The sequence below is a fragment of the Staurois parvus genome, unplaced genomic scaffold (genome assembly GCF_062004578.1).
Source record: "Staurois parvus isolate SC_StPar_1 unplaced genomic scaffold, SC_StPar_1.0 ptg000530l, whole genome shotgun sequence".
In the NCBI taxonomy this organism is placed as follows: domain Eukaryota; kingdom Metazoa; phylum Chordata; class Amphibia; order Anura; family Ranidae; genus Staurois; species Staurois parvus.
In genome coordinates, this window is record NW_028318326.1 from 11,288,479 (window position 1) to 11,316,043 (window position 27,565).

Here is a 27,565-nt window from a genome sequence, read left to right on the forward strand (position 1 = left end):
ATCTTATAAAAAGGTCATTCCACAAGATATTTGTCACTGCTTTTTTTCCCATTTAGATGCCTTTTAAGACCCCTGCAATTTTTTCCTTGAATCAGACCCATTGGTCTTTGGATGATTTGAAATAAATTAGAATTAAAATACATTTTTCTTTCCACCTTTTAATGCAAAGGTGTTCTTAGAATCACATCTGGGATATAAATAAATGGTATCAGGTTTTCTATGCTGTTCTGTGTCATATTTCCTGTTATCTGAACATCAGCTTTAAAAAGAACTGCTTTGCTGCATATGTGGAAAGCAGGACTTTCTGGGAAAATGTAGCCCCCTTCCACCTTCATTTGCTGCACAAGTGGTTCATCAGCAAGGGAAACACAAATCAGGGTGGTCTGCTATTCTAATTTACAGGCTCTGCAAAGTACGCTGTCCAATGAGAACAGCTAATTGGACAATGTATAAAAACGTACCCAGTCCTTACCATTCTTTTTTATGGTAAGTTGGTGTCCGCTCCTGCTTTGCTTCTGCTTAGAACTCAAGTGCTAGTGTACTGCAGCACTCTACAGATTAAGGGCTTTGCTGCCATCAGAATGCAGATGTTACTTTTTTCCAGTATAAAACACTTTGTTCACTTACACAATCTAAGACAAATGTTTATCTTAATGTACCTAGTTTCAGATGAGCCTTTGCCTAACAGCACTAAATAAATGGAAATGTTACTATTTTCAGATCACAAAATTATTGAAGTGTGGACCATGTTCTCCCCACACAAACATCCAGCTGCAATTTCACTTTAAGAAGCCAAATTATTGGTCATTCACCAGTGTGCAATTTTTTAAGCAAACAAAGTTTTATTTTTTATTTTATTGTTTAACAATCATTTTCAAGGCTCTGCCTGGAAAACTAAAGCTTTTCATAAGACCCATGAAGAGTTGCAGGTTTATTATCAAAAACGTCTGTTAGCCAACCCCAAAATGCTATTAACACTTCGTTAAATACTTAGATTATGGAGTCAGCAGAGCATTGACATCCCTTGCCATAACTACAGCACTTGTAAAAAGCACTACCCTTCTTCAGCAGTATAATCAAACTGATCCACTATAATGAATTGCATATTTGGTAAGTAAGAATACATGTACTGTATATATGATGTTACAGACATATAATGTTAAGGCCATCGCGGCCTGTTCTAAATGCATATTCAAAACAGTAAAAAAAATTTTGCGATACCAGAGAACATTTTATAAAAACACAGTCCAGTTCCTCCAGCTTTGTTCTTGGTTGCGTTAACAGCTTCTCTTCTCTTTTGTAAAAGCACCTATGATCAGTTATTGCTTTTACTAAGTCATCAAATTAGCCTTCATAGAGAAATTAATGATTATACACAATAATATATTGCAGAATGTTTCGTTTAATTCGTCAGAATTGTGGTCTTCCCATGACACAGAATTTCAGAGGATTCCATGTTCATTTGGACTGCTCTTACATGGTTGACCTTTGCCCAGCTTCATCCAAGTTTAGATTTCTTTTTCTGGCTGCTTCACTATTTAATTCCACATCAGACTTGTCTGTTTTGCTGTACTCTGGGGGAGGAATAGATGTCTCTCTATAGGAAGAATGCTCCTTCACTGTAGGCTCTGGAGGCCGTTTCCAGTCTGGTCGAGTGGCTATCCATATAATAAGTCCACCAAAGACCACAATGAGAATTCCCAGTGTGTTGACAAAGATTGCATGTGGTGGTAAACTGCTGTAAGGTGGGTTTTTCCTACGAGAAGGGAAAAAGTATTTAGTTTGGTTGAAGAATGTCTACTGCATTTTGGAAGATCAAATCACTTGACAAAAATACAACAGAAACATAAATTTTATGTACAACCAAAACTTTTTTTTTTATTTTCTCTTTTTAGTTTTCGACAGAGTGGGATGGATTAAAACCGCCATCCGGTTACTTCTTTGGAGCCTGTGTACCATTAGGGAAATTAAAACATTTAGCCTAGAGATACACTTTAAAGTGTACATCCATATCCAGATTTCCCCTAATTACATTCATGTTGATGACAGTTTTACCAGAAAGGAGGTGAGGGTAAAGCCGGCTATAGACCGTGTGAATCTCAGTCGGTTCATCAGGTACCTCATGAGATTTGAACCATGTATGGGCAGGCTGATTGTACCCAAATTGTTCGATCAACTTGAGTACAACCAGACTGTCCAATTTTACATGCGATTATAGCTAGAGAGACTATTATAGCCGCTAGCAGTAATCACTGTGTTCTCCCAGCTGGGACCGATCCCCTGCCGAAAGAACACAATAGCCACACGGGAGGGATTCCCCCATCAACACTAATTGTATTGATGGGAGAATCAAGCAATTTTCTTTTCTGCAACCCGCGGTTGCAGGAAAGAAAAATCGCTCCATCTGTGGTTGGCTTAAATATCCAACAGTAACACAATTAAATAGCAAACAGTGGTTCTAGCCTTCCCCTACTCTCCTAATAAAAAACGGTTTTATTTCTGTTTGTGTTGCAATTACAGATTGTCCCTCACCTCCTTTCTGGTGAAATCATTGTCACTGTGATAGTAATTGAGGGAAAATCTTTCTGGTAGATCCCTGGGTAGCAGTAAAACTTGACAGGGGTTTCAATCGATTTTTTGCTTTAAAACTGAAAAACGTTTCGGTTAGACATATACTTTAAAGCTGGGCTCCAGGGATGCTTTTTCAATGGGTCCCCCTCCCCACTGCAAGAAATAACTGCTCAGTTTGCCTAAAGGGATGATAAAGTAAAAATTACCTTATTCCTTGCTCCCGCAGTCTGCCTCCTCTTTGCAAGGCTGGTCTTTCTTTCATTGCCCAATCTGTTGCAGCACTCTAAAGTCATTCCATGCAATGCAAGACCAGCAGTTTGCATTGTACAGGATTGATGGGGAAATTGCGTTATCCTTATTAAAGTTGGCTTCACAAATATTTAATTAAGCCTCTAATACTCCTCCTAGATTGTAAGCTCGAAAGAGCAGGGCCCTCAATCCCCTCATGTTTTGCATTGTATTGGTATTGTTCTGTCACATGTTCTGTCCCCCTTTGTAATGTACAGCGCTGAGCGAACTATTGGCGCTTTATAAATACTGTATAATAATAATACTGTGGTTATCTTAGCTGACTAAAGGAAATTCATTGTAAGCTATTTGGACAAGCCAAGCCAGAGCACTACTCTTCTTTCAGGAATGTGCTATCTTTCTTAGAAGGTCATCATGTTTACATGGGGGGTGGGTTGTTGATTGCTTACACACAAGTCCATTATATAACACACAGCTAGACTGGAAACATTTGTCTCGACCCAGAGCTTGCGTTAAGCATGCATCTGTTCTGATCATTGGCCCTTATAGTGGAGGGACCCCGTGGCAAAAACAGCATCTTTAGTTAAGTATTCTTGTTATATTTTATTTTCTTTTTCTTGATCTGCATCTGTCATTACTTGTAACAAATGATTTACCTATACAGTGGGGATCGAAAGTGTGGGCACCCCAGCTAAAAATTTGTATTAATGTGCATAAAGAAGCCAAGGAAAGATGGAAAAATCTCCAAAAGGCATCAAATTACAGATTAGACATTCTTATAATATGTCAACAAAAGTTAGATTTGATTTCCATCATTTACACTTTCAAAATAACAGAAAACAAAAAAATGGCGTCTGCAAAAGTTTGGGCACCCTGCAGTGTTAATATCTTGTACTGCCCCCTTTGGCAAGTATCACAGCTTGTAAACGCTTTTTGTAGCCAGCCAAGAGTCTTTCAATTTTTGTTTGAGGTATCTTTGCCCATTCTTCCTTACAAAAGTCTTCCAGTTCTTTGAGATTTCTGGGCTGTCTGTCACGCACTGCTCTTTTAAGGTCTATCCATAGATTTTCAATGATGTTGAGGTCAGGAGATTGTGAAGGCCATGGCAAAACCTTCAGTTTACGCCTCTTGATGTAATCCCCCGTGGATTTCGAGGTGTGTTTAGGATCATTATCCATTTGTAGAAGCCATCCTCTCTTTAACTTCAGCTTTTTCACAGATGGCATCAAGTTACCATCCAAAATTTGCTGAAATTTTATTGAATCCATTTTTCCTTCTACTCGTGAGATGTTCCCTGTGCCACTGGCTGCAACACAACCCCAAAGCATGATTGATCCAACCCCATGCTTAACAGTTGGACAGAGGTTCTTTTCATTAAATTCTGTGCCCCTTCTTCTCCAAACGTACCTTTGCTCATTCCAGCCAAAAAGTTCAATTTTAACCTCATCGGTCCACAGAACTTGTTTCCAAAATGCATCAGGCTTGTCTATATGTTCATTTGCAAAGTTCAAACGATGATTTTTGTCGTGAGGACGTAGAAGAGGTTTTCTTCTGATGACTCTTCCATGAAGACCATATTTGTACAAGTATCTCTTTATAGTGGAATAGTGTACCACAACTCCAGTGTCTGCCAGATCTTTCTGGAGGGATCGTGCAGTCAAACGTGGGTTTTGAATTGTTTTTCTCACAATCCTGCAAGCTGTTCTGTCTGATGTTTTTCTTGGTCTTCCAGATCTTGCTTTAACTTCCACTGTTCCTGATGACTGCCATTTCTTAATTACATTCCGAACAGAGCATATTGACATTTGAAAACGCTTTGCTATCTTCTTATAGCCTTCTCCAGCTTTGTGAGCGTCAACTATTTTCAGTTTCAGTTTTCTAGACAACTGCTTAGAAGAACCAATGGTGCTGATTGTTGGGGCAAGGTCAGATGAGTCTGGGCATTTAAAACCTTTGAGATTGACATAACCTGGTCTTCCCAGACGATGATTGAGAACAATCCATGACACTGGCAGGTCTCAGCTTGGCAAAGGGGGCAGTGCATGCTATAAATTCTGCAGGGTGCCCAAACTTTTGCAGACGCCATTTTTTTGTTTTCTGTTATTTTGAAAGTGTAAATGATGGAAATAAAATCTATCTTTTGTTGACATATTATAAGATTGTCTAATCTGAAATTTGATGCCTTTTGGAGATTTTTCCATCTTTCCTTGGCTTCTTTATGCACATTAATACAAATTTTTAGCTGGGGTGCCCAAACTTTCGATCCCCACTGTAAGTATTTGTGTGATCTCTCTTTGCAAATAATCGAATGCAAACCCAAAACAGAAATAAAACAAGGAGGAAGAAGGATGCTAAGGGTCCATTCACATTCTGGACCATCAGATAGCAAAGAAGAGTGCCTACTACCTTATTCTTCATCCTCTAGGCAAAATTAGCAGTTACCCTTCTAGTGGGGAAGGAGACTCACTACAAGTATTTGTAGTGCAGACTAAAACCTATTCAAATATAAACAGAATCCTTTAACATATGGCAGAACACACACTGTCCTCAAGCAAATTACAGTCTAATTTGTCTCCAAGGAAAGAAATATAAGCCTAAAACATTTAACTTGGAATTTTATGAATCTATAAGTAAATTGCTGTAATTGTGATGAGCTGCACCCACTTTCAGCATACCAAGTAAATACTTACTGTGTCCCAGTATAACTGATGAATACATTAATAAGAAAGTGATATTGGTGATAAAAGACATCAGTACAGTATATATTTGTATGATCCTTTCATGGACTGCATCCAGGAAAGGAGCCGTATAATGGGATAACTACAACCCTTGTTCAGTTATGCCGCAGTTTAATAGCTGATGAATTATTACCAAGGTCGAAACCTGATCTAGTATTACTAACTTTACATTGTGAAGTGGATTCAATGCCTGGCAATACCTCCAGCTGATGACAACTATGATCCCAGGCCAAGACTGTGAATGGTGTAATAGTTTGATTAAGCTCAACTCTAGCTTGAAATTCAAGAAAAGGAAGACATTCATGTGCTTTGGTCTCCCTCAGCCTCTTGCTAGTAATCTGAGACCAATGTATAGGCTATAGAGCAAGTATTATGTCTTCCAAAAAATACAACTTTATACAAGTGAAGTCATCAGAGAAGTTTTAATCTCTTCTTTGCTTAAAGTTGATACTATACTTAGTGCCAGGACAATGTCCTTTAACGCACAAATCAAAAAGGCCAAAGTGTGCCCCCCACATTTTTTTTCTATTCCAAGCATATATACAGTATTTCCGTAAAGATTCTCTTCACTGCAGCCAGTACCCAGTATATAGTATTAGTTTAGATCAGTGTTCAACTTTCTCTCAGTCAAGGCACCCTTTAAAAATTATCTTGAGGCACTCCGTTCTAAAATGTAAAAAACTAAACATCCATACATGTAAGACACCCAACATGGATTTATTCTTCCAAAGCAAACAAACATTTGCCCACACTAAAGGGAGGACAACTCCACGGAAGTGGGAGCGGGTACCTGTCAAATTCAGGTACCCGCTCCCCCTCCTTCCCCAAAAGGTCTGCAGTCTCTTGGTCGTCCCCTGTACTGTCCGCAGTCTCTTGGTCGTCCCCTGTACTGTCCGCAGTCTCTGGTCGTCCCCTGTACTGTCCGCAGTCTCTGGTCGTCCCCTGTACTGTCCGCAGTCTCTGGTCGTCCCCTGTACTGTCCGCAGTCTCTGGTCGTCCCCTGTACTGTCCGCAGTCTCTGGTCGTCCCCTGTACTGTCCGCAGTCTCTGGTCGTCCCCTGTACTGTCCGCAGTCTCTGGTCGTCCCCTGTACTGTCCGCAGTCTCTGGTCGTCCCCTGTACTGTCCGCAGTCTCTGGTCGTCCCCTGTACTGTCCGCAGTCTCTGGTCGTCCCCTGTACTGTCCGCAGTCTCTGGTCGTCCCCTGTACTGTCCGCAGTCTCTGGTCGTCCCCTGTACTGTCCGCAGTCTCTGGTCGTCCCTTGTACTGTCCGCAGTCTCTGGTCGTCCCCTGTACTGTCCGCAGCTAGTATTCCAAAGTTTCTCTTCTCCCTCAGGATCTCTCCCTCACTCAGCTAATGTGACATCAGTGCTGATGGAGATGGGTAAACAAGGATCCTGTGCAGATGCCTGACATCCTCCTTATCAACCGATAACTTCATTGACTGTTAGGATGTCGGTGGCTAGAAGGTCAAAATGGTAATGCATACCTGTGGCTTTGTGTAACTAAAAGGTAGGCTTGATCCAAAACCTGGTTGAAGAAGGCTGGTTTAGATACATACATTTTAACCATGGTATTCACTTTCCTATGTGTGCAGTAGAACCAGAGGTTCAGCTGCCAGAGACTTGACTTCCTAGATCTGGACCTCACTACCCTTAGGCTGACCATAGACAGCTTATTAGAAGTAGGATATGTTCCTAATTTTGCGCAATATTTACAATCAGGTGATCATGTACTGCAAGAGGGCAGGAAGTCTGTTACTAAATACGAGCTGTAAACTCAGCAACATAGTTTGTAAGTCCTGCCCTTTTTGTACCCCTCTACCTTTTCTGAAGCCTTTCTTTCTACCCCTCAGCCCTGATTATACTATAGGTCTATGGAAAAAATATGAACGAGTAGAATGCTTTAACAATACTTTTAAAACTTATTTTAGAGGTGTCTGACACCATTTTTTTTTTATACAGTTTTAAAATGTTTAATTTTAAATTAAAATTTTAAGCACAGATGATGTCTCTCTGAATGTCACATGTAGTCCATATAGTTTAAAATGTTTAGCTAGCAAAAAGTAGAAGCTCCACTTATTTGCCTCCCCCCCCTCCACTGCCATATTTGGCACCTTTTGGGGGGGGGGGGGGTAGTGGGTACCTGGTTTTGACAGGTAGCCGCTCCAACGTCTGGTTCAGTTCACCATGGCGAAGTGAGCCAGAAGTATGACCCCCTCCTTGCTCCCGCAGTCTCCTGGAACTTTCACAGGTCCCAGGAGACTGCCAAACCAATCAGGAGGCGCGGTGCGACTAGCACATGCGCAGTGGGCACCAGAATGTGAAGCTGCAAGCTGTCACATTCTGGTGCCCACATTAGAGATGCCGGTGCCATGGAGGACAGAAGGAGAAAAGGGACTGCGCGGGTGAGAACATCGCTGGACCCCAGGACAGTAAGTGTGTGTTTATTAAAAGTCAGCAGCTACAATTTTTGTAGCTGCTGACTTTTAATAAACACAAAAACCGCTGGAACTCCACTTTAAACTTACAATGAAAATATCAGCTTCTCTGTGATTCCCATAAGAGCTGTTCCAATCACTCCACCAAAAAGCAGGAGGCCGCCGTAAACATGGACTGGCATGAGGGCCGCTCGAACAGAGACAGGGGTGGTTGGAATTAGAAAAACCACAATACTCACAACAATCTGAAAATAAAAAAACAGCATTTTAGGTATGTAGTTCCAGTATTTTCTTGGTTCAGGATGTTTTCAAACACAATATTTTCATATTCTATATATACTTTTGTTAAAGCCTGTTATGCTCATTTTGGACAAAAGTGTATCCTGTGCACTGAAGTGCCCTGTTTAATTTTATAAAAACCAATAAAAATCTGTTGTAATAAAAAAAAAAAAAAAAAAAAGGAAGAACAAAAAGTTCCTGTAAACCATCCTGAGGCCCATAAATCAGGTGTAAGATAATCACCAGGATAGTTTTAGGTGTCCTTGAAAAAAGCTTTAAGTAGATGATGAAAAGTTAAATTATTTTATTATGTTTGAAGACTCAAATCTTGGGTATTTGAGTTCTCTAATCTGCCCACTTCTGGTAGGCAATCACTCTTCCTACTGGCTATTCAATTATCTGACATTATATTTTACAGAATGCATCCTTAATATTTAGACTATATTTTAGAGAATGCATCCTTAATATTTAGACAACTCTATTACAACCTGGTAGTTCACCTCCTTCTTCCACCAGAAAAGCTGATTGACCTCTTGAGCCTAAACTACCTCTGGTTGCTGTATATGTATGAGCTTTTGGAGACTCTTAATGAGTAGAGATCATCAAAAGCCTCATTAGTGAGCGCAAGCTCTTGCTACTAGACATGTTCGTTTTGTTACGAATCACAATTCGGACACAATTTTATTTATTCGGAGATTAGGATGTATCCGAATTTCTGAATCACAATAGAATAGAATTTCAATAAATCGCAAAATAAGTTATAACAAAATGAATTGTCCAAATTTGAAAATGAAACGAAATGGAAACATATTGCAATAGAGGAAGGAATAAAAGTGAAATAAGACGATAATTCCTACTTGGGCTGCTTAATAGAATAGAAATGAACAGAACAAAAAAGGGAACAGAATAGAAATTAATAGAATAAAAACAGAATAAAACAGAGTAGGACAAAATAAAATAGAACAGACTACAGAAGATTAAAACAGAATAGACTAGAAAATGAAAGAATTCAAAATAAGATAAAATAGAAAAAGAAAAAAAAAATAGAACAAATATAGCTTTCTTCTGAAATTCGAATTTCAAATCAATTTGAAAATGAATATACAAATTTAAAAAACAAATCATTCTAACATAACAAAATAGGAAGAAACTAAAATTATTAACTTAATGAGTGAATCCAAAACTAAACAAAGCTTTCCATCATGCACATCTCTACTTGCTACACATGATTGATGTAATCTTCCTGCAATGTGATCATAAATGTACAGGAGGTCCAAAAGTGCACAGGTATTTTATCTAAATTGGAATTCCAGTTTTACCGGGGGGAAAAAAAAAAAAAAAAAAAGCAAAAAGCAATCTCTTGCAGAAGAACTCTATACATTTTAAAGGTTTTAAAAAGATTTCTCACAGTTTCACACCTTCCTCTATTCTAAAGAAAATTATATCCTTTATAAAAATGATTGCTAAATAGAAGGGTCTGCCTTTCCTTATCACCATCTGAACAATCTCAGTGATGTCATAAAAAAATCTCTAACGTCTGCATCTCTTTACATGTTTTATTCCAAAAAAAAAAAGCATCTCAGCAATAATGAAACTCTTATTGCCTGGGATACTCTCATTGTCACTTGAACCTCTGAATACACTTCTGGGAAAATCATTAAGCCTATTATACAAGAAGGAACTATGTTTTCTGAATGCTGCCAGGATGAAATCTTGCAAGACTTAATATTGCAATTATATTTTTGTCAGTTATAAAAGCAGCTGCAGGATGAAATAAATGTTACTTTTTTAAACTGCAAACTGCTTGAGAATGAATATATATTCGAGCGTTAGAAAAAAAGGAGGTTTCCTGAATATAACATGTCACTCATTTCTTTTGTTAAGCCTCTTTAGCTGAAAAGTTTCTCCGACCTTTGTACATGAATTTTTTCATTACAAAAAAAAAAAAAAGACAAAAATGAAATATCTGTAATGCAGAAATGTTACTGTATCACACAAAAAACCATAAATAAGATGAAGTAGGTTTCGGGGATAGAGGGTTACTATTCGAGAACTAACCATTCAAAAACTAAATTTTACCCTTCCCGATTTATGGTCAATCATAGTAGGCTAAGGTAAGTAAAGATTGTAAATATATTTTTGAGATGGAACCGTGCAAAAAATGCTCACCTGCAGCATAAAAAGGATGACAACCACCAAGCCAACCCAGCTGTGTAGACTGTACATGTTTGGTATCTTTTTGGCATTGTGAAAGTCGAAAACGGCCACCAAAGCTATTATAACAAGGACAGCCGCGGTCAGGTGCAGCCCAGCATGTATAAATTTCATTAGCAGCTTGCTACACTTCCAGGTCCATGGCAATCTGTATACTATTACAGCTGGATAAAAACAATAAGTGAGAATTCAGAAGGAAACAATACTTTAAGCATACAGTTAACAGTTCACGTATAAAAAAAAGGTATGGAGTAGGACCCCGTCCTAGTTGCCCTAAACAACCACAATTACTTCCTTACAGGTTTACAATGGCATATAGGAAAAGTAAAAAGGGACAATTTTATTAGCGGCAATGGCCAGAAAAAAAGGAAAAAAGAAACGTTGCAGAAAAAGAATCATCATGCCAGTTCATATCAGTTCAAGTGACATTAAAGTGTATACATTATTAAATCCACCATGAGTTTATTTTTTTGCGGTCTGTGGCCAAATGGAGATAATTTCTTTTAAGTAATAAAAACAGTGCTGTGCTGCTAACACATCGGACTACAAAAAATATAATCTAAACTAATAATACAACCTGTACAAGCAATGGTACCATGTACCACCACGTCTGCATAGATGTGAATTAAAGTGCCACGTAATCCTACAAACAGTTTAAAAGCTGGTTGATGTCACAGTCTGGAGCCATTACCAGAAGTGGAGATTTTACACACATCGAATACGGTTTAGGAGTCTGTTGTGAGTGTAATATTTATGCATTTTATTGCTGCTTAATACATTTATTCCACTGTGGGAAGTATTTTCTTCTTTTGAGTGAACACTTTAGCCCCAGCCATACTAATGGCTGGCATTTAAAAGGGAACATACACCTTATCCCTCTGAGTGACCTACACCTATTCAAAGCTTGGTGGATGACCCCAGATGATTGATGGTATCAAGCGCATATAGACCTGTATCTGATTATAGGTCAAACAACAAGGCGAGTGCACGTTTTTGGTGGTGGAGGTGCACGGTGTGACTAAACCAGAATCCATGGGTTCCAGTGCCCATTACAGAGAAGTGAGACATTCTTTTCACTAGGGTTGCAGCAATACCAGTATCAGTGCCAATACTAAGCATTTGCATTAGTACTTCTAAAAATGCTCCTATACCTGAAATCGGTGTGATTTGAATCCATACAAAATGAATAGGCTCAAATCACACTGCAAAGAATCGCATGTGATTTGTACAGGAATGCGGTGCAATTCCTGTCTGAATTACATGCGGTTTCCCTGTGGGTGTGGTGCAATTTGCAGCACGATTTGAGCCAAAGCGAATGCTCAAATTCGGACAGAAACCGCACCACATACCTGTTCAAATCACATGTGATTCTTTGCAGTGCGATTTCAATCTATTTAGTCTTTTAGCATGGGCTCAAATCACACCGAAGGTAATCGGTATCGGTGGGTACTTAAGCACAGGTATCGGTATTTGTACTCGCCGATTAAAAAAAAAAAAGAAGGAGGTATTGGTGCAGCCCTACTTTGCACTTGAATACAATACTTTCTGCACTGGACGTATTGTTGGATCGCCAGGTGCTGGCGGGGAATCACCAGCCAGGACCAAGTGAGCAACAGGTGAGGCCGCTAATGGCGCAATTAGTTCCCTACCCAGAACTGCAAAATCACGCATTTATATGCGATTTTGCAAACCCCTGCTGCCCTGTAGCAGTATTTCTGCTATAGGACGACGGGAAAGCGTTTAAGTAATGAGTACAACCAATTATTGAGCAAACCATGGACAACAGTGTCCCAAACGGCCAATAAATATTTTTGTGATCCCACAATGCTGCAAATCACTCCTCACCTCTTTGACACAACATATGAAAACAGTCCTCTATGATCAGTGCTTTCTACCCATACCTAGTACATTAGTCTAAGATGATAATCAGATCGGAATTTCTAAATAGCCTAGAAGTCAGAGAAATGCTAGATGATCTCCTGAGTGCATACTGACCTTTGCATAATCTGAAGGTCACTATAATCTGGTGCTAACTGGATTTAAATGTTGACTTTACATGAATAAGAATATGTTGTTTTTTCCATGAAATGATTGTGCAGATCCACACAGGTTCGAGTTACACAAATATTACTTGTTTAATAAAATAAAATGTAAAAACAATTAGCAAAATACAGTACTTTACGGCAACCAAGCAAAATTCAGTTCATTCAATAGAGAGTTAAAATGGAACTAAAAACTCTTAAAGTGGTAGTAAAGCGCAAAAAAAGTATCCTAAAAAAACTTTTCACTGCAAGTTCAGAGCATAATCTCGTAGCATGCATTGCATTTTAGCACACTTTGAAAGACTTGCCTGAAAACAAAGCCAGTCTTCCTTCTGGGTTTGTGGGCAGCGGGCATTTGACTGACCAAGCCATGATGACGCCACTCCCGTGCATGCGTGTAGGAGTTTCAGCCACGGCATGGCTCTGTGTGTCGTCCATTGACAGCGCAGTGTGCATGCGTTGGTGACATCACTGGCACTGCTACAGTAAAAATCTCCTAAATGGTGCACGTTTAGGAGGCATTTATAGTACCTACAGGTGTGATGGATTTGGTAAAATGTCTATTTCGTTTCCTATTGAATATATATATATATATATATATATATATATATATATATATGCGCTATTTCTATAAGTTTTATAAATATTTACTTTTATACTTGAATACATATGTTGTGTGAATATTTTCTGCCTGCTGGGCTTTGTGGTACTATAAGAAATCTTTGCTTAAAAAAGGTCTGCTCACACACACTGCCCCCCTCCCACCTTGCCAACTTGTAACAAAGGAATGTTGTTTTCCTATGAGATAAGGCCTGGAAGAAGATCACACCTATACCATGACTGAGATTGTTTTCGTGTGGAAATGACCAATCAAAGACTAATATAATGCTTATGCTGTTGTCACATGACTCTCGCATCATTCTGCATATATAAGCTCACTTTCTCATTATAATAAACGAGAAATGTTCATAGACTGAACTTGTGTGTCAGCGTGAGTCTCTTCCAATGTGCGCACATTCCAAAGCTAGCGTCATAAATTAGGACAGGAACAGATAACGCCTGGACGATTTCAGTCCTTGACTAAAACACAGGTAACTCTTATTAAAGCCTTACCTGTAGGTAAAACATAAAAAAAATAGGGTTTACGTCCGATTTTTTTTTTACTGTCTGGGGGGAGTTGTGTTAAACAATGCCACTCTTCCCAAAAAAAAAAAAAAAAAAAAAAAAAAAAAAAATCACACGTTCAAAACAAAAAACCAACTCAAACCTCATGCGTGTACTGGATATTCATGGGAGGTAGTACATTTATCAAAACAAAACCACCAACTTAAGGTTAGATTCAGACTGCTGCGATCAGATTTTGACCCTAATTTCAGAGCACTTCTGTAGTGCAACTTGGATGTGGTTTGTATATGCCATAGGGTCAAAATTGTACTGAAGTCACACCAAAGCAGTACAGGAACCATTTCCAGAATGTGCCGAGTTATACCGATGTTAACGGGCACCACTGAAAATAATGTGATTTCAATTGTCATGTGGTTCTGTGCGACTCAAATTACATCTGAAACCGCATTAGTGTGAACAGGGCTTTAGACACAACGCAGGTCAACTAGAAAGAAACTCCTAATGTCTCTGTTGTAAACCGGTTGTAAAACAGTCTGTTGAATGGTTTGAGCAAAACACATCCTGAGTCTGGGGATTGTTACTACCAAAGCCAAACGCTATACATAATCCATAAACACTACTGTGATGGATTTACATTCCTAAATCGTGGTTACACTAATATCTCCTAGATTGTAAGTTCCAAGGAGCAGTGCCCTCCTATCCCTCTTGTATTGAACTGTATTGTTGCTGTATTGTCTCCCGTTATATTGTAAAGCGCTGAGCAAACTGTTGGCGCTATATAAATCCTGTATAATAATAATAATAATATTATATAACAATCAGACACCAAACATGCCTATAATACCAGGTTCAGCAGACTAATGGAAACCATTGGCTCTCCTAAATGATATATGCATCAGAGTTCTATCATTTGTGGTCTCTAATGAATCGTAATGTCATTTTGTGTAATATGTTGGTTTTCAGATTGAAAAACCTCATCAGATGAAAATATAGATGCATTTCGAATACTTGGCCTAAGGAATGTGCCCAAGCATAATACAACACTTGAACAACCCCATAGCACACTACTCAGACCCTTTGATTGGTTATTTTATTTCTGTAACGGCCATCAACCAGCACCAAAAAGGATTGCTGTGTTTACAGTTCAGCAGCTTTCACTTAACATCGCAGCTACACTACTCAAAAAAATTAAAAAGGAACACTTTTTAAATCAGAGTATAGCAAAAAGTCAGTTAAACTCCCGGGAGACTGATCTGGTCAGTTAAGTAGCAGAGGGGGTTGCTAATCAGTTTCAGCTGCTTTGGTGTTAATGAAATTAACAACATGTGCACTAGATGGGCAACAATGAGATGACCCCCAAAACAGGAATGGTTTTACAGTTGGAGGCCACTGATATTTTTTCCCCCATCTCATCTTTTCTGACTGTTTTTCACTAGTTTTGCAATTGGCTAGGGTCAGTGTCACTACTGGTAGCATGAGGTGATACCTGGACCCAACAGAGTTTGCACAGGCAGTCCAACTCCTCCAGGATGGCACATCAATACGTGCCATTGCCGGAAAGTTTGCCGTGTCTCCCAGTACAGTAAGCTCCACAGCATGGAGGAGATTCCAGGAGACAGGCAGTCACTCTAGGAGAGCTGGACAGGGCTGTAGAAGGTCCTTAACCCATCAGCTAGACCCGTACCTGCTCCTTTGTGCAAGGAGGAACAGGATGAGCACTGCTAGAGCCCTACAAAATGACCTCCAGCAGACCACTGGTATATGTCTGACCAAACAATCAGAAACAGACTTCATGAGGGTGGCCTGAGGACCCAATGTCTTCTAGTGGGCCCTGTGCTCACTGCTCAGCACCATAGAGCTTGATTGGCGTTTGCCATTGAACACCAGAATTGGCAGTCCGCCACTGGCACCCTTTGCTTTTCATAGATGAGAGCAGGTTCACCCTGAGCACGTGACAGACATGAAAGGATCCGGAGAAGCCGTGGAGAATGTTATGCTGCCTTTAACATCGTTCAGCATGGGTCAGTGATGGTCTGGGGAGGCATATCCATAAAAAGGACACACAGACCTCTACAGGCTAGACAATGGCACCCTGACTGTCATTAGGTATTGGGATGAAATCCTTGGACCCATTGTCAGATCCTACGTTGGTGCAATGAGTCCTGGGTTCCTCCTGGTGCACGACAATGCCTGGCCTCATGGCGAGAGTATGCAGGCAGTTCCTGGAGGATGAAGGAATTGATACCATTGAATGGCCCCCACGCTCGCCTGACCTAAACCCAATTGAACACCTCTGGGATATCATGTTTCGGTCCATCTGACGCCACAAGGTTGCTCCTCAGACTGTCCAGGATCTCAGTGATGCCCTGGTGCAGATCTGGGAGAAAATACCCCAGGATGCCATCCGTCATCTCATTAGGAGCATGCCCCAACTTTGTCAGGCATGCATACAAGCAAGTGGGGGCCAAACTACTGAGTACCATTTTGAGTTGCTGCAATGAAATTTCAGTAAAATGGACTGGCCTGCTGCATCATTTTTTCACTTTGATTTTTGGGGTGTCTTTGAATTCAGTCCTCTGTAAGTTGATAATTTTCATTTCCATCAAACGATGGGACATCCTTATGCTCCTAACACATTACCCAGTCCATATCCAGTATAGATATCCAGCATGATATTTTTCCCCATTGAGATCTGATGAGTTTTCAAAGTGTTCCTTTCATTTTTTTGAACAGTGTATGAAGGGCTGCCAAGAGTCACTGATAGGAGCTGGTGATTCTGATATATCAGATTAGACTGCTTTGCAAGTGAATTGGACTGGATGAACTTTACTAAGTAATGTCTATATTTAGTCCTTTTTCATGTTTTCATCTGTCTCATTACTGCGGTATAAATATCTGTCAAGATCTTACCTATATAACCTTGTCTTTTTTTTCCTTGGGGTGAAGCTCTATATACAATTTTTCCTGCAGCTGCTATGGTTGGTTTTTTATTTATAATAATTGGCCAATTATGGTTTTATGGGTTAGACAGTAGGTTTTTGTGTATTCTAGGTTTGTTTTTCTAATAAAAGGATTATTTTTACATGTGTCAAGCGGTTTGCTGGGACTCTTAAATACATAATTGCTCTAAAGATATGTAGAGCTACCCTCTTGAGGGCCACTGAATATGTTTGGGTTTCCGGTCTTTCCTGTGCCTGCTTTGAAAGCACAGCCTCTGCTGATGCCACTGTGAATCTTTGACCAGGAGGACTGGCTTTGCACCATAAAATAAACACACAGTTTAAAGTGCGTAAATATTCTGGTTATATTGGAGGTAAGAAGATAAAGAGTGCAAGCACAACAAGAATGACAGTAGAAGCATAAAAGCAAAGTTAAACACTAAAAGGTTCAACAAAGTAATAAAGCACAGTACCACTTTAAGCAACCCTAAATGTCCTTCTTGATCAGAATTTAAACATCAATTCCAGCTTCTGAGATGTCTCTCCCCAAGTGAGTTGGAGTGAACTATCAAGTTGTCAGGCTAACTCACTTTTGGGTTCTCAGTTGCTGGTAACTGGGTTTAACTCTGGAGATGAATACTTTTGTTATAAGCAATAGTGTCCCCTTTTTGTATCTCTTAAAGTAAGGGTGCCCAATCTTCTGCATGCTTGGTGGGGTCTCAGTTGGTGCTCATTATTATTTCAGATCCTTCCTTGTGTAAGAACAAGATTTCCTTAAGATGGTGTCCCTTTGAGTGATGTTGAATACTTCTCATTAACACAAAGGATGAAGGAAAGAATTAGCTACGATTGTAGATAGGAGCGGAAGCAGACTTCAGCAGAGGTTGACCCCCTAAAGATGGTGAACTAGCCTGGTGAAGCAGGTTGGAATTGGAAGAGACTTGAAATGAGATACTAGGGTAATCATGTCTGCAAGGGGCATGTGCTGTAGCCAAAGTTCTGCGGTTTCTGGATGTTAATGAGGCACTAAAACAGTAGACCATAATACAGAATGGGTTAGACAGTCTGGGCCTCAGTGTGATAAGCTGTAGTGTACGGTGTATTGAACTGAAGTATTGAAATTAACACAGTCACTTGCAACTTGTGATGATCTGGGTATGGAACTCTCTCACCCGATCTGTAGCCTTTGGTCTGTTGGGGTGGCCCCTGTATTCTTTGGTCCCTCTGTGAAGGAGTGATGCTGATGACAGCACTACAACCTAACTGCCTGCATGATTGACTGTCCTGCTCATCAGTGATACCAATGGTCTGCAGTTCTTCTATATTTCACCATTCTGTAGCCGATCCAGCCGGATCTCCAGAGCATAAGTCCTTCTACCAGCATACAAATCCAATAAGGCTTAATTCCATAGAGTCAGGACGACTGAACCACAGAACACCATCTTATGTTTAATTAATATCCTGCAACCAATATTAATGCAGATACAACAGAGACTTTGATATACGGAGGTTGAGCTTTAGTCTGGTTTTTATTATTTTTTACTTTTACGGTTTCATCTAAATGTTGCTTATTGTTTTGCAATATCTTTTCTGTAAAACATTTATTTTCATTAAAAGTATTTTAAATTTGTTAGGTGAATCTCTGAATGTTCTAATATATAAATTTAATACACCTTTGTCTCTGTAGGGCTATTGTATTTTAAACTGGTTACATTCCTGTCTGACTGTTGCGGTGAGTGTTACAAACACTGCAAAAGCAGATGTGAACTATGTGTGTTTTCATTAAAAGATGTGGTGCTGGCTACAGTTTGTGTGTGTAAAGGGTTAACTGCAGGATAAACTGGCACCAAATATGATCATTCTCAGCGGTGCTTAGATTGTTGTCCCAAGATCTGGAGCATTTCTGTGCAGGGCAAAGCTGAAGCTGTAAATCATGATAGTGCCCTTGTCTGAGGTTTTACTTTATTTCTTCTGGATGATGATGTCAAAGGAGGTAATTTGGGGGGGGGGGGGGGGATTTCCTTGGCATGCCATGGACAGCAAAAAAAAAAAAAAAATTAGGAAACATTTCTAGCCCTCCACAAGTCTATCCAAAGCAAACAATAAAAAAACGTTTCGGCTAGAGTTATTCCGAAAACACAAGCTTTTAGCTTCATCGTGAACAGCCCATTTATTTTGCATGGGAGACAGGCCTGGCTGGATGTCTGTAACAGCAGTCTTTCTGATGCTTGTTCCTCCCTTAGTGGCATCAGACATATGTGCTCTAGGGGTCACCTAGCACAGGGTGCTCTCCATGCCTCACCTATTCCTGAGCAGACATGAACCTACTTGATGTAGGGATACACCTTGTCTTAGGATAAACACAACACTGACCCACCGTACTCTAAGAACAGTCAACTTTCTCTCATTCTGAATACTTTTGTTTTCTAGAAGTCTTCTACATACACCAATTTTCTTCCATGCACATCAATCAGGAAAAGGCCAGAGAAAGTCTCTCCAACTAGATATGCATCAGAGCTAAAATAGGTTTATCCCTTCCAGTCTCAGTACACCATTACATGTGCAGGTAGCCATTCTCTATTACACAACTCCGTTCTCCATTAGTCAGCAGTTATGTAATAGAGTTTCATTTTTTTAGGACATCCAGATACCAGTCACTGCTTAGAACGTGAGGGGGAATTACACAATATTCTTTGTTTCTTTTAATATTTGTTGTAAATTGAAATGCGAGTATGGATATAGTATTTTGTTACATCATTATGCAACAAACATTCAAACCCTATGACTTTTTTTCCAACATAAGCTGTCTTTGATTAGCAATGTAAGCGCGAGAGGACCAGGTAGTTGAATTCAGAGATTGTAATCTAAATTAACTACACTTGTTTTGTTTTACGGCTGTGAGCTGTGAAATTACTATAATTTCTGCTTATGATATCTTGTTTAACAAACAATACCACTTCAATGCAGGATAAAGAGCACAAATCAAATTACAATGTACAATGACAATGTACTGTAGAGTGTATTCCCAAACTGGCCTTACAAGTCTATGTGATTGTAGCAAGCGTGCACACAGAGATGGATACAAACCTCCATTTTGGCAAAGGACCGTCCATCTTGTACAATTATCTCTCTCTCTCCCTCTTTCCTCATCCTCATTCCTCTCTGTTGAGTGGCATGTGGTCTGTTTGATGCAGAGTTCAAAAAGGCATCAAAACCCAGTGGGAGGGCGTCCTGGTTATAAAACCTCAACAGCTAGGTGCCCCCCTGTCTGGTAGTTGTGCAGTCTGGGATATCGTAAAAGCATAAACCAAGTCCTTCACGGGAGTTCAAAGATATTCCAGAGAAGGCATAAAACAAGACACCACATTCAACATCCATTTTCCCCTATGATTTCATATCTTGGAATATGAGAGACTTACATAAAAACCAGGCATATCGTCAGATTGGTTAAGTTAATACAAATCGTTTGGTATATTACATTTCCTAGCTGGCATATATAGGAGGGCAGGAAAGTATATCTCCTGAACCATTCAAGTGTATATGACATGTTTCATCTCTAACCATTCCGCAGATGCTGCTGAGTATTAATATACTAGTGCCCAGGCTGCCCCAAGAATGAGTTATGAATCATAATAGCAGCTATGAAAGTTTCTAGTCATAACTTAGGGCTCCACCTACACCTCCCTCCCCAAAAGGAAACGATTGGTTTACTGCTCCAGGGAGGCAACCGGTGGAAATACTAGAAAAGCTAAGTTAAGGAGAAAAAGAAGGTCTCCTGTTTTAACATCGAAACTGACAGTGAGAGACAAGAAAAATCCTTTTGGCTTATGAAACTTGAAGCTGCTTAAACCAAGGCTGACTGGCAAGTACTTTAACCCTCTAAATTCCTGTTATCTCTTTGCTGCGCTGTTCTCTGTATATTTTTATATATATTGGCTACATCTTTTTCTGTAAATATTGTTATTGCACCCTTTTGATCGTTTAGTAATAAATCTTACTTTTTGAAAGTGTTGAACTGTTTCTAAAGCTTTTTAATGCAAATTACGATTTCCTGCCGCTGAAGAGCGCTACTGTGCGTGTTTAACCCTCTGTATAACCTGCCTGCGGTGACAGCGGTATACAGAGGATTATTTCAACCATCATAGTGTTATTGCTGATATTGCCGAGTTTCCTCTTTCTCTGTATAAAAAGGAGGTGGTGGCAGTGTGAAGGGTTAATTGCGTAATTAACCTGACCCAGTAACAATCGCTCCCAGGCTGCCGGTACATCGATTGTGGTCCACTGAGCTGGAAAATCTTTGTGCAGGATGCAGCTGGGCGTGGCATTGTTACGCACGTGACATGGAGATTTTAGATTGGCTAGTCCTTCGGTCACGAGTTTGGTGAGAAGGGCTGGGGTCTGATGCCGCGATCGTCACAGTGATGATTACATTTTTGTATTCTTCCACGTATGAGATCAGCAGGGAGGTGAAGAACTTGGGTTGAAAAGATTTTTTCATTTGTGTGCACAGCCAGATATGTTCACACCCAGACTCCCAGAGCCTAAAGTGAGGTACACACTATGAGAAAATCGGAAGAAACATTCCGTACGAGGAACGATCATTTGATTTTCATAAAGTGTGTGCACAACTTTCAACATCCAATTTAGACTTTTAGAACCAAAATTTCTGAAGGGACAAACACCAAGCATTTTCCCATACGTGAACAGAACTAACGATTTTCATTTATGTGTACTGTTTTGTACAAGAAAAATCAGATACGAAAGACTGAGCATGATCAGAAACAATAAACAATAACAACGTCAAACAAAAAAAAAGTCTTTGTCATTCGAGAATCTTCATACAGTTAGTACCATCCTCGGGTTCCACTTGCTGTGAAATATTGAAGAAAACCAGATGATCGCTCACCCAATTTTCTTATAGTGTGTACCCAGCTTAACACTGGCCATGCATCTTGCAATCTGATCACACAATTTCCTTTAGATTAACTAAGAATGGGTTGTGTAGGCAGAGTTTTTTTTTCTACATAGTTGTGGTAGATCAAAAGGAGCTTGAATAGAGACTGTGCAGTCAGATTTTAAAATGTGCGATCATCTTTAGTCTTGGCTGTGTCTGTGGCTCAACCTACAAGTGTCAGCTTCTTGAGTGAAAGGGTAGACCAGGTTTAAAGAGTAATTCCACTTTTGGTGAGAAAAAAAACATTCCCTTCTAGGTGATCAATGTACATTGCAGGAATTTTAACAAACTTTGCTGTAGATTCCTACCTTTTGTTATTTTGAAGAAATAGCTGTTTGTGTACATGTGCAGAGTGACTCTGTATGGGAATGATTTATGACAGGGCTCTAAAGAGGAAAGTGGCACAGTTTGCATCCCTTTAGATTTGATTTCCCTTTGGAAGTATCTCAGCAAAAATGACATTTTTGTTACAGAGAATGCTGACAATCTGACTTGTATCTTAGGGCAGATTTCTGGGAAAATCAGTTAGCCAATCAAAAAAGCAGGAAATTACATTCCTGGGTGGCATTCTGTACACCATCTGTGTATAGAACACCTCCAAGTTGTCATATTGCATTTTACAGGAAATTACAATGCTGCAGCTTGTCCAAAGGGTCAGGTTTTTTCCTCCTACAAGCTTTAAGCAGTGCTCGGCCAAACACTGATAGAAGTCACAAGACTGCTATATACTGCTGATGAGAAAAAGGTATTAAGCAGTTTATATTTACTAAAATAATTGAATTTCCATGTTTTGTGTACTGTAGGAGACCAGATATAGTAATACAGGGTCCTGGGTTTAGTAACACATTAAGCAGAGAAGTTCCCTTTCCTGTGTGCTAGTGCTATGGCGTCCCCTTCAACAAAAAAAGTCTATTGAAACTTTTAAATAATCTTAAAAGAAATTATATTCAGTCCAATTGTCGATTGATAGACAGAAGATTGAAGATTTGCTGGAAAGGACCGCCGTGCAGGAAAGGATGAGCAGTCTGGTAACACCACTGAGGGAGTAAATGTGTGTAACTCTAAGGAACGTGTTTTCGAACGAACAACAAACTTGTTGGGGGAAGAATAGGGAAAAGAGCTGGCACTGAGGAGCCCACGGGGAAGGGGGACCCAGAAAGAAAGGGAAATCTGATGGATGGTTGGAGGTGAAGCAGCTGAAAGCCGTGTGAGAGAAAGGAGGAGAAGCAGCTTCCAGCTCCTTCTTTGAAAGCCATACAGGGAGATTGGTGCTTGTAACTGCCCCCACTGCTGAACCAATCATCTCCAACCGTCCATCAGATTTCCCTTTGTTTCTGGCCACCCCCTGTGGGTTCCTCAGTTCCCAGACCCTTCCCCCATCCTCCGCACCAATAGGAAAGCAGAGAGGCTGGATCTGCTCTGCCTCCCCCTGTGCCCAAACACACAGCAGTCATTCCTGTGAACATTCTGTGTGTGAAACGCCTGATCCTGGATAACTGACACATAACCTGTTTTGGAATTGCACAAGAGACAAATCTTTCTGTGGGAACAGTGAACACAATGATGACGAAGTCCTAGGATGGTTCAGGCGTACTGACAAATCTTTCTTTGCCAAAGATGTCCAGGCATTAGTTAAATGCTGGAATAAGTGTATAAATGTAGCAAGGCAGCATGTTGTAAAATAAATGCAGTTTCCACTTGAAATATTTTCTTTTAATAAATAAATTCAAAAGTCCCGGTGAGTGTGTGTGTGTAGATAAAATAAATATATATATATATATATATATATATATATATATATATATATACACACACATACACACACATACACACATACACTACTGTTTATTGCCAAAAGTATTGGGCCGCCTGCATTTATACACACATGAGCGTTAATGGCATCCCAGTCTTAGTCCATAGGGTTCACTATTGAGTTGGCCCGCCCTTTGCAGCTATAACAGCTTCAGCTCTTCTGGGAAGGCTGTCCACTTGGATTAGGAGCATATCTATGGGAATGTTTGGCCAATTCTTCTGATACACATTTGTGAGGTCAGGCACTGATGTCAGACGAGAAGGCCTGGCTCGCATTCTCCGCTCTAATTCATCCCAAAGACGTTCTATCAGGTTGAGGTCAGGACTCTGTGCAGGCCAGTCAAGTTCCTTCATCCCAAACTCACTCATCCATGTCTTTATGGACCTTGCTTTGTGCACTGGTGCAAAGTCATGTTGGAATTGGAAGGGTCCATCCCCAAACTGTTCCCACAAAGTTAGGAGCATGAAATGGTCCAAAATGTCTTGGTATGCTGACACTCTTCACTGGAACTAAGGGGCCAAGCCCAACCCCTGAAAGGCAACTCCACACCATAATCCCCCCTCCAAACTTAACACTTGGCACAATGCAGTCAGGTAAGTACCGTTCTCCTTGCAAACCCAGACACGTCCATTGGATTGCCAGACAGAGAAGCATGATTGGTCACTCCAGAGAACACGTCTTCACTTCTCTGGAGTCCAGTGGCAGCGTGCTTTACACCACTGCATCCAACGCATTGCACTTCGTGATGCATGGATGCAACTGCTCAGCCACGGAAACCCTTTCCATGAAGCTCTCTACGCACTGTGTTGTGCTAATCTGAAGGCAACACAAAGTTTGGAGGTCTTTATCTATTCATTCTGTAGACAGTTGGCGACTTCGGCACACTTCAGCATGCACGGATTCCGCTCTGTCATTTTACGTGGCCTATCACTTCATGGCTGAGTTGCTGTTGTTCCCAGGTACTTCCACTTTGTTATAATACCACTAACAGTTGACGGTGGACTATTTAGTAGCAAGGAAAGATCACGGATGAACTTATTGTACAGGTGACAACCTACCACGGTACCACACTTGAATTCACGGAGCTCCTGAGAGCGACCCATTCTTTCACAAATGTTTGTAGAAGCAGTCTGCATGCCTAGGTGCTTGATTGTATACACCTGTGGCCAAGGAGGTGATTGGAACACCTGAATCCAATGATTTGGAGGGCTGTCCCAATACTTTTGCTCTTTACTGCTCCTTCTTGCAATGAAAACCTATGAATCCATTAGATCACTGAAAACCAGGCACTCCCTGTGCTGATCTTATCTAAACATTTGTTAAAGGTGAACTCTAGAAAAATAAAAGACCCCCCCCCCCCTTGTACTGAGGCTGACCCTGCAGCTCATTTAGTCTAGTGGGCGAGACACTTTTTCTTATCCTATTGTCTACTTCCCCCAGCAAACGGCACTGTCCCTTGGTGCCCACGTGTCCAAAGCAGAACTATGGACCCTGTCCTGTTGCAGCGCCGGTGGCACGGAGGGACCCAATAAGTTAAGCCTTTTCTTCCCCCTCTTGCTGCTGGTGTTGCAATTAAATAGTTGAAGCTTACTGCTCATGACTGTATAACCTGTTAAACGTTACTGATTGTTCCTATTTTATTCTTGTTCTGCTTTTTTGCATTACCTGGGGTTGTATATCATAAACCCATTATTCCTGTAGCCTACTCTTTTACCCACTTCCTGTCCGGCCCATGTATATAAACGGCTGGGTGGGAGCAGTGCAGGAGTGGGTTGCTGTTCATAAACGGCACCCGCATTTTCAGCCTGGGAGCGCGCGGCACTGCGATACTGATGCCCGCTGTGTCCGGAGGAACACTGATCACTGTACGGGACCTCTGTGTGAGGTCCCGATCATGTGATCACTGATTGGCCAAACAGTGATCACATGAATAGTAGTAAGCAAGATGTCACTTCTGACATCATTGCTTACTACCTGTGAAAGCTGTGAATGATCAGAGGTCACATGGTACAAAGCTATTCACAACAGCCTTGTACCATGTGACAAGCTGTGACCAATCACAGCTCTCACAGTATTTCTCAATGGCTGCAAGAATGCAGTCAGACAGAAGGAGAAATAATTGCTTTTACAGCCTTTATGGGTGTAAAAGCAATCAGTGTACAAAAAAAAAAAAAAAAAGAGAAGGGTGCCAGTATGTTACAACCCCCCCCCCCTCCCCCAAATAATATAAAAAAATGTAATTAAAATATTTTTTTTTAAAAATTTGAAAAAAAATTATAAATTTTGGTTATAAACTAATTTGGGTTATTTTTCTTTACTAAAAAGAAAGCTAAATACGTTTTGGCCAAGATTTATGAAGATTATTTATTTGCAAAATTTTATAAGACACTTACATATACACTTTCTCAAAATGTTTGGACTTTCATTTATATAGCAAAAAAATTAAACATCCCAGTGGTGAATGAATACCACCAATAAAAAGTTTTATCTGTCTCAAAAAAATGCTAAAAAATTCATTTGGGTACAGTGGTGCATGACCGCGCATTTGTCATTCAAAGTGTGAGAGCGCTGAAAGCTGAAAATTGGCCTGGACAGGAAGGGGGTAAAAGTGTCCGGAGTGGTCACACAAGTCTAATATAGAGGTGTTACTAAAGAATTGTGTCTCTTGCATTAGTATTCTATACTGTTGAAATATGTCTGAAACTGGAGTGCCAGAGGTGTTGGGCAACCGCTGGGCACAAGCATCATCAAGCGGCCCCTTCGGGGGTAGCGCTACACTTTCAAATGCCATTGTACAAGATAATCAGCATTATTCACTTTACTTAGTCATAGGTCATAAAGTTAGGAGTGATTGGTGTATAATGTGTATACGTACTAGGTGGCAGTTCATTTACGCAATAAACTATTAGGGATTTCATAATAATATCTTGCTGTGAAATCAGCCAAACAGCAATGATATCTGACAAACAAAAAGGGAAAGAATTCTGCTGACTCATGAATACTAGAACTGTATGAAAATATTCTGCCATTGAACGCTTATCACTCACTTTCACATGATCCAGGGAAATATTTACACACTCAATCTTGAAAATTTTCCAACAGTGAAACAGATTCACAATAAACAATTTTAGCAGCTGGTTACGGTGTTGGAGCTATGAAAAGATTTGTGATGAATAAGAACTGAATTTTATATTTCACCATGTTCAGCAGCAACCTGTCACAACCGGGCGCCCACACTTAAGATGCCGGCGCTGGGAAGCGAGGATGGCTGGTGAAACTGGCTGTGGTGAGTACACCACGGGATGACAGGTAAGTGGCTTTTTAAAAGTCAGCAGCTACAGTTTTTGTAGCTGCTGACTTTTTTGGTTTGTTTGACTGGAGCTCCGCTCTAACAGGATCTATGGTAGGAGATCCTGCTGCCCCAAGAGATAATAGGTGACGACCTAATAGCAGCCAAAAATTAAATGTCAGTTTTGGATGGTTTTTTGGTTTGCTCGATTCATGTGGCCCTCAACTAGTAGGTCTTTAAAGTGGTTCTAAAGCTTCAAGCCTCAAGTGTGTTTGATGCACAACATTTGTAACCACTGTACGATCACCTAGACCCAAGCAGTAAGTGCTTCTAACCACCTTGGGAAGTAGTGGTTGAGGGTCTGAGACCCAGAGAACTTGATTGGAGACCTGGGACCAGCGCTCTAGGTACCAGACACCAGGGCCCATGGTAACTTCAATAGGCCAATGATTGTGATCATGGGGCTTCTTTTTCTATTTATGTTCCAGCTACATCAACCCAGACTGAATAAATAAGCCAACTACAGCAAAAGGAGCAATGGTTAGGCTGATGGAAGAAGGCACTTTCAGAACCATGGCTAAAAATTAATGTAAATCTAATTTTTTGGATAGCGTAAGGAAGGGTTCTTATAACTAAGGTTTTTTTTCTGCTGGAACTTGGTGGAATTCAGTTCCACCACCTCTGGCTCAGGCCTTCTGATCCCTGCTCACCACTACCACTTGTAAACACAGAGGTCCAGCTTCTGTGTTTACAAGTGACAGGTGGTCTCCCTACGGCTCCCACAGATCTGATCTCTTGAATGACTCCCATTGAGTGCAGGATGGGGACAAGGGAGATGCTGGTGCCAGATGGAAGCTGATACCCGCACTGGATGATCTCCCTGCAAGTGAGAGTGGCGGAGCCTCTTATAGT

General features: G+C 40.4%; 1 protein-coding gene across 1 annotated transcript in view; it reads right to left on the reverse strand.

The window, feature by feature from the left end:
• Positions 1-819: 819 nt before the first annotated feature.
• The window catches only part of CYBRD1 (cytochrome b reductase 1), a 34,276-nt gene continuing 7,530 nt past the window's right edge, over positions 820-27,565 (reverse strand). Inside the window, exons 2-4 of the mRNA XM_089690519.1 lie at positions 10,447-10,655; positions 8,089-8,243; positions 820-1,756 (exon numbers count right to left, since the gene is read on the reverse strand). Coding sequence (XP_089546645.1) covers positions 1,474-1,756; positions 8,089-8,243; positions 10,447-10,655 — 647 coding nt within the window. The 3' untranslated portion in view covers positions 820-1,473. The remainder of the gene's footprint in view (positions 1,757-8,088; positions 8,244-10,446; positions 10,656-27,565) is intronic.